Source organism: Athene noctua, chromosome 14 (assembly GCF_965140245.1).
Source record: "Athene noctua chromosome 14, bAthNoc1.hap1.1, whole genome shotgun sequence".
Taxonomy (NCBI): domain Eukaryota; kingdom Metazoa; phylum Chordata; class Aves; order Strigiformes; family Strigidae; genus Athene; species Athene noctua.
Window position 1 is genome coordinate 3,419,399 of NC_134050.1, and position 14,233 is coordinate 3,433,631.

Genomic DNA, 14,233 nt, shown 5'->3' on the forward strand with positions numbered 1-14,233 from the left:
AATCACTAATTTCATCAAGCCTAGAACCGCACTGCACAAGTTTTCACTTCGAGTATGGGCTGTCAAGTATTTAAAATTTTCTTCAAATTACTCATTGTCTTAGTTTACTAGCTTTTTACTGAACTTGCAAGAGACAGGCAATACCCAGGATATACTATTGCCAATGACGCAAAGCAGAACTGAAAAAGGTCTTCAATCAAGACAAGTTCAGCTTATAGAGAAAACAAATGATCTCAGATGCTAAATCCTAATAGCTTTTACATGTCACACAGACTGGATAACTATAGGAAGAAAGAAATAAAAAACAAAAATCAGAAGTATACCTTCATTTTGAGGCCAATGCAGAATACAATCATGTACCAAAACCACTTTAACTGCCTGCCTGGTATCACTAACTCCAGAAGTTCACTCAAGTCCACAGCTGCTGAAGGCACTGAATCAGAACTGAGTTTATAAGAACTAGGCAAAATATTTACAAGTGCTAGAGAAAACCAGAGGCATTTACTTCATCTTTGGCAACAAGATATAAAATATGGCACTTCTAGTACATTGTCCAGCCGCTTACAAAAAATACCTCATCATGTTAGGAAGGCAGGAAAGGCATCTTAAGCAAGCAAGTGAAAGCTTTTTTTTTTCCCCTCTATTTTCCTTTAAAGTCTCATCAGAGATCTCAAAATAGCAGTAAGTGATGACTTCAGAGAGCAGCACAAAACATACCTCTAAAAAAAAATAACACTATAAAAACAAAGCAGTATTCACATTTAAAATGGTAATTAATCAATTAACCTTAGTATGGCCTTCATTCTTAGACAGTCCTTATGTTTTCCCTAGTATTAAGAGTAATTATATAAGCCCTTAACTTTAATAAATGCTAAAACCTTGTTCTATTAAAAGTTAAAAACAAAGTAAGAGACACCTACCTGTAATACCGAGATTGTAAATAGGTTGAACAAATAGTCTTTGATACATGGCTGGCAGACCCAAAATCTATTACTTTAACCCGGTAAGGCTGCCGAACAGGATCCACCAACATAATGTTCTCTGGTTTGAGGTCAGCATGGATTAAACCCAGGCTTTTTAGTTTTTTCAGTGCAGTGGCCACCTGTTGCAGAATAGGCCGTATTACTTTCAGTTGCAGAGGGCTGAATTTGTTTTGCTTCAGGAAGTCATATAAATTCTGTTCCAACATCTCAAATACCAGACAAGTATGGTTACGATGCTGAAAGCATTCGTAGGCTCTCACAAAATTAAATTCATCAGCATTTTCAGTACTCAGTCTCGCTAATATGCTCACTTCTATTTGTCCTTGGCGTGCATACGAAGGATGATTCTTCAAGATTTTGATTGCCACAATCTCATTTGTCCCTCTTTTCCAGCACTTTACCACTTGTCCAAAGGTCCCTCGCCCAAGGAAATCAAGAACCTCGTACGTGTTTTTCACAGAGCACAATACCTCATGCTGTACTAACTGGTAATCTCCGTCTCCGCTTGTACCACTTTGTTTTGAAGTTGCAGCTGTTGTCACAACTGTCACTGGGTTTCCTACGTTGGTTTGCAACATTGCAGGCAGGATGGACACTTCATCGACAATCTGCATCGTGCTATTTTGATGATCCAGCTCTTCACTCTTACGCTTCAATCCACATCGCTGGGCTCCTTCCAGGATATCTGATCGGCTTCCTTGTGTCCCAGTCCGAGGTGCCTCTAACCGAGCTTGCTGCGCCCGCGCTGCTAACGCTTTTGTAGCACCTGCAATACTTTTTAAAGCAACAGCATTTGACTGCAACAAAAAGTTCTGTCCTCGAGGTCTATCAAATGGGTTTTTAGTCTGAAAGTATGCACTAACCCTGTGGGGAGAAATTCCAAAGTTTTTACCATTCACATAGATTTGTGGGTAGGTTCTTTCGTGGTACACACAACTGCTTGGTTCTAGTTTGAGTTTCTTCACACTACAAAAGGCACTTGACTGGGTTTGATAAACATATGGTGGATAGACCAAGACTTGTGAGGCCATACCTACAGAGGGAGAGAAAAAGAAAAAGCAAGTGAGAATCCTGCATTCACATTTCCAAGCTTTGCAGCAGCTTCCTCTTCTAAAAAAAAAAAAAAATAGTATCAGGACATGAGTATTTTCCAAAAAAGCTAGCCTAAAGTTATTTCATATTTCTTTCTTATGGTCAATAGCAAGGTCCTCATGCCTGACCAGTGTGCATGCTTCAGCACACGAGGACTGTGGCAGCAGCAGGTTACAGCACTGGTTTTGCTGGTGGCACTGGGCAGGACCGCGATTATCTGCAGCAGGCCCCTACGTGTAATTTTTCAAGTGGGAGAACTACCCTTGTGCTATTAAAAACTCAGCTTTCATTTAAAAACCCCGAGCATTTCTACATACAGAAGTACCATAGTGTTCAGTCACATAAATATTTGAATTGGCTATTTAACTTATCAATGATGATTTAAAGTAACTTTAAAGCTATTAATTGTGAGCCAATGCTACCTGTTACACAGCATATCCCACCTATCCGTTGTAAGCACCATCAGGCTTCTAAGAAGAAAAAGATAAATGACAACTGAAGGATCACAGAATTTCAGCATGATAAAAGGGAAAGCAATCGAGCCACGTGATGGGGCCCAAAATACCTTAGATGTGTGTATATATTCACATAAACTATTGCAACTTTCTGGGGAAATTAAAGTGCACAGTAATCTAATCCATTCATGAAATGCTGGTGCTTTCTCCAAGTTATGTACTGTCCCACCACAGATATTTGCATATCAGTGACACAGCTGTTAGGGGGTAGAGGCACCAATTTTCTTCCCCCCTCCTTCAGTTCAGATTTGGAAACTAAATATTAGCATCATACTTTGGCCATAGAAAACCTACACTCTAAAGTAACCTGTTAAATTAGCCAAGTGTCATGTTCTATAGACCTACAAAATATGTCCCTGATCGAGAACATTTCTGAAAAGTAGACTGATACGAGAACATTTCTGAAAAGTAGACTGATAATTGTGAAGAACTTACAAGGACACATTCCTCACAGAAAATTTATTTTCAAGTGAAAGTAAAGGGAAGAGAAGAATACATTTTTCTAAATTCTGTAAATATATTTTTTAAAATATCTTTTTTTCTGACAACACAATTACTTCCTTGCTAAGAGAGAAGTTAAAATTGTCCACAGTCTTTTATTCTAACTTCTGAATTCCCAGTAAGACTGAAATCAAAATTTCAAACTGATTGACTCCACCTTCCTCGAGGCCATCACATTTTTGAAAGGCTACACCTGTACTGCTTCTCAGAAAGAACACTCACATCTCAGAAACTGGTCTGAAAGGACAATTTTGCACAAGCGAAGGCAGTTTGCCGGACTGTGAAGCCCCCGAGCACAGCAGCTCCGTTGTGCACAGCCCAAGTGACAGCATATAAACAGTCCCGCTGCCTCCCCGAATTTGTCCCCAGCATAGGGCACTAGCTCTATGGAAAGCAGGGCCACGCTCCACCGCCCTTTACCAGGCACGAAGCAGAGTATGCCAACAGAGCGTCGGAGGGAGGAGGACAATGGCAGAGGTACACGGCCTGCACGTGGGACGAGGAATCTCAATCCCACTTTAAATCGCATAGACCTCGCCTCTCTCTGATGCTGTGCCTTCCAGCTCTCATCTCTGCACTGACCCTGCTGCGGCCCCTGCCACGCCTGTCCAACACCACACTTACACTTTTATGTCACATAATGCTAAACACTAAGAAAAAGGCATTGGATGGACCCCAGTGTAAATGACTACAAGGTTTCAGGGAAGTTATGGCTTGTACCAGCCCGATCAGCTCTCAAGAGATTAATTCAATACCAATCCTACTTTAACGAAATCATTTTTTTCATACCAAGCACGTGAAGATTCTGGCAACAGGTATTTAAATTGCAGATCACTCACATAAAACTTGAGCCAGACATTGCAATGACTCTGATCAAACGAAAACTAACCAAATGCATGGCATAATTATTCTGAAGCTGTGATTTGATTTATGTAAATTAACATCTTCAGAGTAATTAAAATAATCATACCATCACCTCAGTTTAGCATCCTGTAATGGTTTTTGCCCCAGCAGTAGAACAAAAACTTCAAAGCCCTTCCCTTTCCAAAGCTGTTTGCCCAGAGACAGACCACAAAGGAAGCTGGAGACTGCTGGCAGCTAGGTGCTCTTGCCCCCAAACATTATGGGACTGTCACCAGCCTCCTGCTCCACACCAAGGATTTAAGACTGACTCTCAACCCCAAAACACAGGCAAAAATTCTCCAAGTTCTTGAAATCTCTCCTAAATAACATATCCCATTACAAAGTGCCTGGTACGCAGCATAAGCATATTATTGACTATGGAACTTACCCTCTTTTCTGTAACAATTCTATTTAAATGAATCATTAATCCTGATTACATTCCTTAGAGCTCCAAAGATCAACCCTCACCGACTGCCCCCGAGTACACATACATCCAAGCCTACTTGAAGCTTCCAGTACCACCTGCACAGCTCAGACCAAACCAAACCTTCTGTCGGCAGCTTATCGTTCCTCCCATTCTTTTGGGACAACTCAAATATCACATTTGCCACATTGACTGCAAAGACACTAAAGTCTCAAACTAATTTTTTTTCTTAAAATCTTTTCAAAGTTGCTGTTAAAAAAAAAAAAAACTTCGCTTGCTTTTTCACCAGAAGCCCCACTTACACCTTTCAAATGCATGTGCACGAGAGGAGTAAAACGTTCAACCTCAGAAAACTTTTACACCTCAAAAGTAAAGAAACTGTCCCTCTTTTCCAGGTAATGCTACTGTGTTATCCCACAGTTCGCTGACAGGAGAGTTCCAATGCCTAGAATCGCCTCCGTGACTCAGAGACAAATCTAAATGCCGAGCAGACCCAGGAGCCTGGATGCCTGACCCACGGGCGAGAGCCCTGCGGAGCTGCAGCAGCCCCAGCGGGTCCGTTCACCCTGGATCTGCCGTAACCAAGCAGCGAACAGTCTTGCTTGGCTTAACTTCTGGAGAAGGTATTTGCCCGTGTAAGCATGTTGCCGAAGCTGATGGTGTGAAATCAAGACAATTACTTTGAAAAATCAGTGATAAACCTACACTGCAATTAAGGAGGTTTTCTGAAGACAGGACGGAAAGCCGGGGCAGGGGTTAGAACAGGGGGAGGACCACTCAAATCCCAACCTCAGCCTTTGGAAACAATTGGCATTCAAAAAGGTCAAAGTTTTCTGTAGCTCATCCTATTCAAAACCAGTCCAGAAGGACTGGAAGCACACAGTCACAAATTTTTTTTAATATGTTGAATGAGAAAAACTATCATTTTTTGGAGGGTTGTGTGATTCTTACAGGGTTAACTCCATCACCCTGAGCTCTGACCACGGTAATAGCTCTCAGATAAAAAGTGTTTATTGAGTTATTATAAGAACATTTTTAGCAACCCCAAGAAAAAAAAAATAGCACCAAATAAATTAGATTACATACCCTGGGAGAACAACCATAACAGACTGAACTAAAAAAGTCAAAATTTTACTCCAGAAAAGTAAATATGGTCTTAGAGTTCTTGCCTGACCATCTTAATTCTTACTTCCCCTAAACACCTTCTTTACCCCTATTGTCTTGGGGTTTTTTTAAACATATACTGGAGGATGCAATCTCATTTGAGTGTCTCCACATAACCAGTGAATAAGGTATTGCTGTGATACCGGCACGTTAAAATCCTGCAGCATCCTACACCAGAGACTGCTTAAAGACCTCTGCCATGCACTCATACACAGTGCCCACAAGACATTTCGGACAGAAGTGCACTCTCCACACATTAACATATATGCAGTGAAATACACCACACCAGCATATAACTGTCCGCTACAGCCAGCTGCTGTAGGCCTTTGCTTTGAGAAACTGAGTTTATTAACGGAATTGATTTCCCCCCACCCAGACAGAAGAACTACACAACAGACCTTGAAGAGAAAGGGAAAATACAAAGGGAAAATACCAGAACACCCTCTACTGTGACAGCACTGCCATGTTCAGGGGGATTTTTTTTGTTGGTTTGGGTTTGGGTTTTTTTTGTGGTTGGGGGTGGTGGTGGTTTGCAGTTTTTTTGCTGGGGTTTGTTTGTTGTTTCTGGGGTTTGGGGTTTTTTTATACTATTTTGGGGGATTCGGGTTACAGTATAATCCTATTGATAGCTACAGTGGAAAGAGTAAAAAGTGACTGTATTGCAGAGGTTTCTTGGGGTTTTTTTAAGCAGGTTTTCTGCTAAAAGAATAGATGGCACATTTTCACCTTCCACAGAGTGGATCTTTCTTTGTTCCCCTCTTGTCACAAATCATTTCACTGACCTTATACATCTTTCTGCACACTTCTTATCGAGACTACTCCTGCTTCCTCACACAAACTGAAGCTTGTCAGACTATATCTACATTAACAAGTCCAGCAGCACAATAAGAGAAGGATGTGTAGAGCAAGCAGCTGGTGTTAAAGGAAAGAAAAATCTCATTCTGTGCTCGTTTCAGGGAGGTTACTTGAGCCTGAGTACTCACGAGCAGTTGGCACACATCTTCCAACTAAATTTAATTTAAAATCAAAACCAAAGTGTGTGCACTACAGGACCAGTCCAGGATGCAAACCAAAGCAGAGTAAACAAAACCTTCAGAAGATGGACTGAAAAGCACAATCCCCAGGTGACCAATGACAGTTTCTGAATCAATTTTCAGTTTTAGCCTCAGAGAAGTCTGTCCATTCCCCCTACACACATTTTTTAAACCCTCTGCTCCTTCCTCAAGTGCAAGATGACCATCATTACTTCACTCCAATGCAGTGGCACACACAAGCTGAATTTGGTTCCAGAGTTCTCCAGCTGGCTTTGCTCCTATACTGAGGTTGCTGCATCCCGCCTCCCGTGGCAGACACTGCTAATGAATCCTGCAGGGGATGTAGAAAAGAAAGCCTGTCTCAAGACACCTACCGACTATTATTACCTCTAGATAGGCTGCCTTTAAAGGAAATGAGTCTTCTCGGCTCTTAAGTTTGAAGCAGTGAGAACTGGGCAGTCTACACTTGGCTTATTAAACATTAAATTATACAAAGTGTGTGAATATCGATCAGAGTTACGGCTGAACTCTGTGCTTCTGAAGAAAGTACAAAGTATTGATGGAAATACATTTTAATGAAATAGCTTATTTAAATAAATAAATACATTTTCACAAAGTATGACAATAAACAGGAGGCTCTTCACAGTTTGTCCCCTCTCCCCTCACCAAGCTTCTCTCTACAGAAACTGAACAGAGAACCACGCAGACGTTGCTCAGTGACACGCGGCACCTCTGGTGACATCTTGCTAATGTTCACCTAACCAACAGTACTCTTAACTAGATTCTTAAAATCACGTCTCCAGCCTTCTCAAGCAGTTCTAGGCAAATTCATAAACACGATCAATTTGGCAGGCTGTAACAACCTCGAGAAGCACAGGCTGTTCCTGGCCTCTCCGCCATTAATAATTAACCATAAATTGACATTTCCTCGTGACAGAGTAAAGGGATTGGGGTGGGGGGGGGTGTCTAGCAAAGTGACTAGTCAGTAAGACCACTGCAGCAGAGCTGAAGAGGAATTGCCAGAGGACACCCTTACTTCTGCAAAATAAACAGCCCCTTTGAACTGCCGGGAGAAGTACAATCACTGTGTTGCTGATGTTGGAGTAAAACTCCCTGCTGGGAAAGCCTAGCCAGAGGCAGCCACCTAATACTATAGTTACAATTTAACTCCAGAAAACTTGTTTTCCAACTTCTTTAAAGCCTCCATCGGTGAGAACTGGTTCCAACACTCACACCCTTCTCACAGCACAGCTAGGCATCAAGGGAGGCTTTCTAAAAAGCTCAGCAACTTCCAGCAGATGCACAATTTGAGCAGTGGCGCTTACAAAGTGGTACTTACATTATGCATTACTTTGAAAATGCTATAAGGATACTGTCATTCTTCCCAGGTAAAAAAAAAAAAAATAAATTCTTTTCATATGAGGTGCCACCCAACTCACCAAATTATTTAGAAAATATAAAGCTGAATTAGTTGACCTTTCTCTTCCCCCAGAAGAAACCTTATTATTGGTAGTAGTAGCACCTCTATGCCATCGTTTTTCAGGTATGTAGCCGAACAACTGAACTGATGCACTTTCTTACCGACGACCTCTTCACCCTGAGGAATTCCTTTACTCCAGCAGCATGTTTCATAACAAAGCACTGACAATTCGGGTTTCTTGCAATTTATAAAGGAAAATGCATCTACAGAAAGAACGAAGAGTTAAGAGATACAAGACCATGGAATCTCACCCCCCAGCCACCTCAAAATTAGCTCTGTGAAGAAATTTCTGACCCGTGGAAGGGAAGGAGCGAGCAAAGGAGAAAGCACTGAGATGTTTCAAGTAACACATGCCATATGAATTGTTTCCTCACATAACCACAGGGGCAGTTCTGGACATGAACTGCACAGGCACACACACTCCACCACAGAAAACAGCGAGGTGCAGAGGCAGCTCTGACGCTAGCTCACCAAAGAAGCCAAAACCCAGGTCTAGAGGCAGCAACCAGAAACCTAGAAGTTGAATGACAAAGGCAATGATTAGGATCCTTGATTAAAACACAGAAGATATTTCAGAGCTCAGGAAATTTGGCCCATGGTACACCAAGAAAACTAAGCTGAGCTGATGTCAGGCATTGCCTGACAAAACCTCAGTCCTGCACTGATCAGCGACAAAGGTTGAGGCTGGAAGGCCAGAAGTTAGTTCCAGACTTGGGAGAGAGTCTTAGCAGAAGCAAATGATAAAATGACCCAATCTTGCACTTGTAAAAGAGAGTTACTACCTACCTAAGCAAAATGTTACAGGGCTGACTTGATATTTGTGCAACATCTGAGATATTTTTAACTGAACATTACTAATGTTGCATTGATACCAGAAATTGAAAATACAAATTCATTTCAGTGCGATGCGAACTAGTCTCAATTGCACCACTGTCTCAATACTTGGAAAGAGAACTGACGCCATACACTGAACACAAACTTATTTTACATAAAATATCAAAGTGAACTCCTCAGACTCAATGCCATCATTTGTACCAGTACTGAAGAATACAATGGCTATATTCATATTTTCCACAAATATCAAAAGCTAAATCTTGTGATGCCAATATGACTGCAATCACAGTTAAAATGACAAATGGAACAATACTGCAAGCATTTATTTTTCTGCTGGGCAAGAAGCTGTTATGCAACTGAAAAGAAAGAACAAGCAGCACAGTATCGGCCACCAGCCCCGAATGAGAGCAAGCTCTCCAAATCAGAATGTGCCACCATCAACACAAACAGCACATTTCAACCAGCCTGGGCTTCAACAGCCTAATCTCTTCTTTTAAAAGACTAATTCCTTTTTGAACCTGAAACCAGTAGGTACACGGAAATAAGGGTCCCTAACAGTGGTGTTTAGCAGAGCCCACACCTTTGGGTTCTGCATGACAGCACTGCGTTGAAGAATGTATTCAAACTGTCTGTCACTCTTCAGTGAAGTAAGAGGGGTCAAGGCAAATACGGAGGTAAGACAACAAAGCCACGCTTTTTCCATTGCTCTAAGTATTTCCAGAAGATTTTGACACCTTTCCTGAAGTAGAAATAAAATTTGATAGAGGAGTTTAGCTCAAACTGCCTGTTGGTAAACAACCTGTTCAAATGCTAGTCTCTTTTTTTTTTTTTTTCTAGAAAACATTCCTAAACAAGTACGTATGCCATTTTTCCTTCTTCTTTCCAACCATTTTGTTTTGATTTTGTTGCTTAATTTTGCATTCTTAGTCTGTTAAGCTTTTGATAGAATTAGAAGTTGACCAACCCAGCTCGGAAACTCTTTTAGAAATTTCATTTTAGAATAGCTCTAAACAATACCAAATGCAGCTCCTGTAAGGACATCAACCTAGGTGGCTATATTCCCCATTGCTACTTCACCTTCACAGAACTGCTGCCATGCCAGAACATCTGCGTGCCCATGAAGAGGTCCTACTTACGTAAAGTTGATTCTTCATCAAGTTCTCTAAACTACTCAAGGTAAAGGAGGTTCATTCAAAATCATCTTTCTCCCTCTTATTAAAAAAAGATTCTCAGCTGGACAAACCACACATCAGTACAGCAACACAAAATTACTGTTCTCCACCTAGGACTTGCACATTAAGTTTGCAACAGCGCGCACACAAATTACATCAGCTCATTGAGTCTGTGACGTAAAAATTTTCAAATCAGGGTCTACTGTACCAAGAGAGAATGGTTCAAGGTGTATAAAACTGTTTTCTACACATTAGGAATTACCCAGCAGTAAGTAACATTTGAGTTAAAACTTTCCCCAAATACAAGAAAAATCATAATCTGTCTTCCAATAGGACCAACAAGGACTTCGTTATTAAGCAGTGACTGAATTGTCCAAACAGCATGACCATATTCAATTCCTTCTGCAACAAAAATATTAGAGTAAATAAGAACCTCAACTTTTTTTGTTGTTTTAAATCTGACTTAACTGTAAAGGATTAAGTCATCTAATCCAACAAACTTGTCCTGATTTATCTTTTTCTGCTACAGTTTTCAGGTCGGTCGCTTCAGCTGTACCCAGTAACAACTTCCAAACATATAATGACTGACGTATATACACACACACCCAGTAAGTATATGTTTGAAAGGTTCTTTTATATGTACACACAGAGAACGACAATTCAAAGTCTTTTTTTTTTCAGAATACAAATGCCTTACTTAAAACTGCGGCTTTAATATTTTTGCTTTTATATAACAGGCAAGTTGTTTTCATTGTAAGCAACATCACAAAGATAGTATTGGCTGCTTACTGAAAACAGCTGTGTAAGTTAGGCATGGCATATGTAGCACAATTAAGAAACAACGGAAGGAAAATAGGTGTTTACCACTTCTTTTAGATTTCTAAAGACGTGGAGGAAGCAGTGTTTCCTATGGGTAAAATACAGTGCATTAGAAATTCATATTCTCTCACAAAAGGCTCAGCCTTTTGCCTCCTAACGAATCAATAACTATAATAACCCATATTATAATGTTTCCCAAAGCCACCAGTGCAAGAAATTTCTCCCCCTCCCCTACACAGAAGCTACTGATTTGATTATACAGAAAGGTATGCAAAAAGAAAAGTAAGATTACGCACAGCATATGACTCCGCTAGCTAAAGCATAATAAACGTGTCAATTTTCCTCTGTTGTGTTCCCTTCCATATTTAATAATCTTTCCACTTGTAGCATAAACTTTTAACATTCGCTCTTGTTTTAATCTTTAAAACAAATTTTAGACATCTCTTCAACTGAGTTTTTAGAAGACATTTAGTCTTGAAGAGCATTTGTTGTAAAGAGCTCCCAAAATATTTCTTGAAAAAAATTCCCATGAGGTCCTCTTGCAGGGCTCAGAGCTGACACTGGCAAAGGAAGACGTTAGTCCATAGCATCATTTCCAACGCCGTAAAGAAAAGGTATTAAACAAATCCTTTAGAATCTCATGAAAGCAATCCACTCCTACTAGTCCGAATACCAATTAATTTGTTGAATCACAAAATAAATTGATATTAGTACATAAGGAAAGAGGAGACAAAGAGCTTTTTTCTTCTCTTTGGAACAAAGCCTGTTACTTCCAAAAGTGCTTCACAAGTAGGATCCCAAACACCAAAATTCCCGTATTAAACAGATTCAAGTGCTGAAGAATAAAGATCTTGTAAGGACCTCCTCTACCCCTATAAATAGTTTAAAATAGTTCAAAACCAAGCTGTGGGGAAAACTTCTCAACTAGATCAGACAGACTGTAGACAAGCAAGCAATTTGAGTAATAAAAAACCCAAACCCACACAAAATAATTGAAAGGAAAAGAGTAGGAAGTAGCAGATGACCGAAGTTTCTAGGAAAACACAGGAAGGAAGAGGTTTACAAGGCGATGATGCACATTAACAGCTTTTCAGTCAAAAAGGCAGAAAGACATCAAGAAACAAATAAAAAACCGTCTGGAAATTGTGCAAGTTCCACCAATTGTTGTGTACCAATACAGGCAAAACCTGCACCATACAGAGGAGTGAGTAAAATGTACTCATTTTTTTCCCCAGCTAGTGGAGTAAGGTAAAGGTTAACACACCATTTTTTGTAAACACTGACAAGAAGCATAGCAAAGTAGTAAATAATAGAGACTGTGGAAACAGGAGAGAAGAAATGTGGTTTTGAATCTACATATGAAACACTAAATTACTTTTGCAAAAGTAAATTACTAAGGTTTCAGATAAAGTTGTACATATAGGTAATTTTCATGAATAGCTGATGCTAGTGGTTACTCTTATCTTCCAGAGGGAGCTTAAATCACCAGTAAAATTAAAAAGTTTCTCTGTTGCCCTTATAATAAACTTTGTATAGGTTATCAGTTTGATTTCTCTCTGCACTTTTGCATTTATATGACAACGTTCTCATTCAGGCCTTGAGCCTACGCTAGCTCCTTTCTACGGACAGGCATTTATTTCAGTCTATACCTGTTCCAGTCTATAGCAGCATGATCAGGGAAAGGTTCAGATGTCAGTTCAGAGCCAGAGCGGGCCTGGAGGGATTTGGTCACGCTAATAAAAGCGGCAAACATCTCTGCAATGAAGACACTGCAGCCCCACACAAAGCACAGCTGCACCAGCTATCGAAATCCCAGCTGAAGTTGTTCTACTGGCAGTTTTCCTGCCCAGGGACCAGTTTTGCTGTCTCATTTTATCACGCTTCAGCATGAGGTGAGGAGACCCACTTCCATCTCATGGTTCGCCTCCTAACCAAAAGTCAAACTAAAGTAAAACTAAAACGACCAAGGCAATTTTTCTCAGGTATCCCAAACCAAGGCAATAGCCAAGCTTTTCAGCTTTGCGGTAAAAATCTTGTGTCACCCAGAAATTTAAATTCCTGCCAATCTCCTGCCTTGGAAGTTAAGTGTCCTGGTCACATAAAAACAGCTGCAGATAGTAACCTAAAGGAGCACAGCCTCCAGTACAGAGAAGAGTAAGAAACTCTCGGGTCGGTGGATTACAGAGTGGTTTTGGACAGGGGTGGAAAGTGGCTGTCAGCATCTGGGACCTGCAGCCACACACCCCCTCCTCTTTTAACGAGGATGTTAATGGGACGCTGCACAGGTATTAGGACCCGAGCTTTCTTGTCTCTAAATTTTCCTCCACTTATTCTGAATGGGTAGTTACTGCAGTGCCATACATACTCAGCAAGTAATGTTTATACTATACGAAGGGATTTTCATTTGAGAACAGCTGACTTTTTACACAAAAAGCACTAATCATATTTATAACATACTTTTAAAAGCACTAAAACAGTTTTCTAGAGCAGTTAAATTATTTCAGCAAGAACGGAAAGTCACACGAGTTTAAAATTACTGATTTAAAAAACAGGTTTTCTGATGGGAGTGTCACTTATACAATAATAATTCTCTCTACATAATCCAATTGCTTTTTAAACATTGAGACAGTTGCTATAGCTTCGATCATACTACAAAGAATATTTTTAATATATTTTTATCTGTTTTGTCTTTGGATATTTCAGTGGGTCTTATTTTATTACTGTGTTTTGGAACTTGAACTTAACATTTTTCTAGGCTTCGCCCTGTTTTACCCAAATATTGTAGGGCACAATAGAGCTGGAGAAAAGACAACAGTTCCAAAAAAGAATATTTTCTAATTTTTCCTGAAAACACAAGGTGAAAAAAAGACTGTACAAAAGGTTAACATAATGCTGGGGCTATTAAATATGTGATGTTCATGACACAGGGAGAGATATTTTGAAATTACACTGATTCCAAGTCACTGAATAAGAAAAAAACTAAGAAATAAACTACTTGCATTTATTTGCTTAAAAAACACTCCAGTTACTAGCTTCAAAATGGAAGAGGAGACAAAACTGCTAAGCTAGAGATTTTCTCAGAAAGTTACCCACTCTCAAAATTGAAGTGGAATACTATGACAATACGTAAAAAAAAAAAGTGACATCATGTGTAAAAATACTGCAAAACTGTACAAAGACTATCCCCCAAACTGCATCTAAAAACACGACTCACACCAATTCTTGCCACCTTCCCCAACATTCACTACACTGAAATAAAACAGCTGAAGAATTAAGGGGGGGGAGAAAAAGACCTACCCTGTAGGAAATACT

At 40.0% G+C, this 14,233-nt stretch overlaps 1 protein-coding gene across 1 annotated transcript in view; it reads right to left on the reverse strand.

Moving 5' to 3' along the window:
- Positions 1 to 14,233, reverse strand: part of HIPK3 (homeodomain interacting protein kinase 3) — a 74,867-nt gene that overhangs the window by 56,500 nt on the left and 4,134 nt on the right. The window contains exon 2 of the mRNA XM_074917800.1: positions 921 to 2,016. Coding sequence (XP_074773901.1) covers positions 921 to 2,014 — 1,094 coding nt within the window. The 5' untranslated portion in view covers positions 2,015 to 2,016. The remainder of the gene's footprint in view (positions 1 to 920; positions 2,017 to 14,233) is intronic.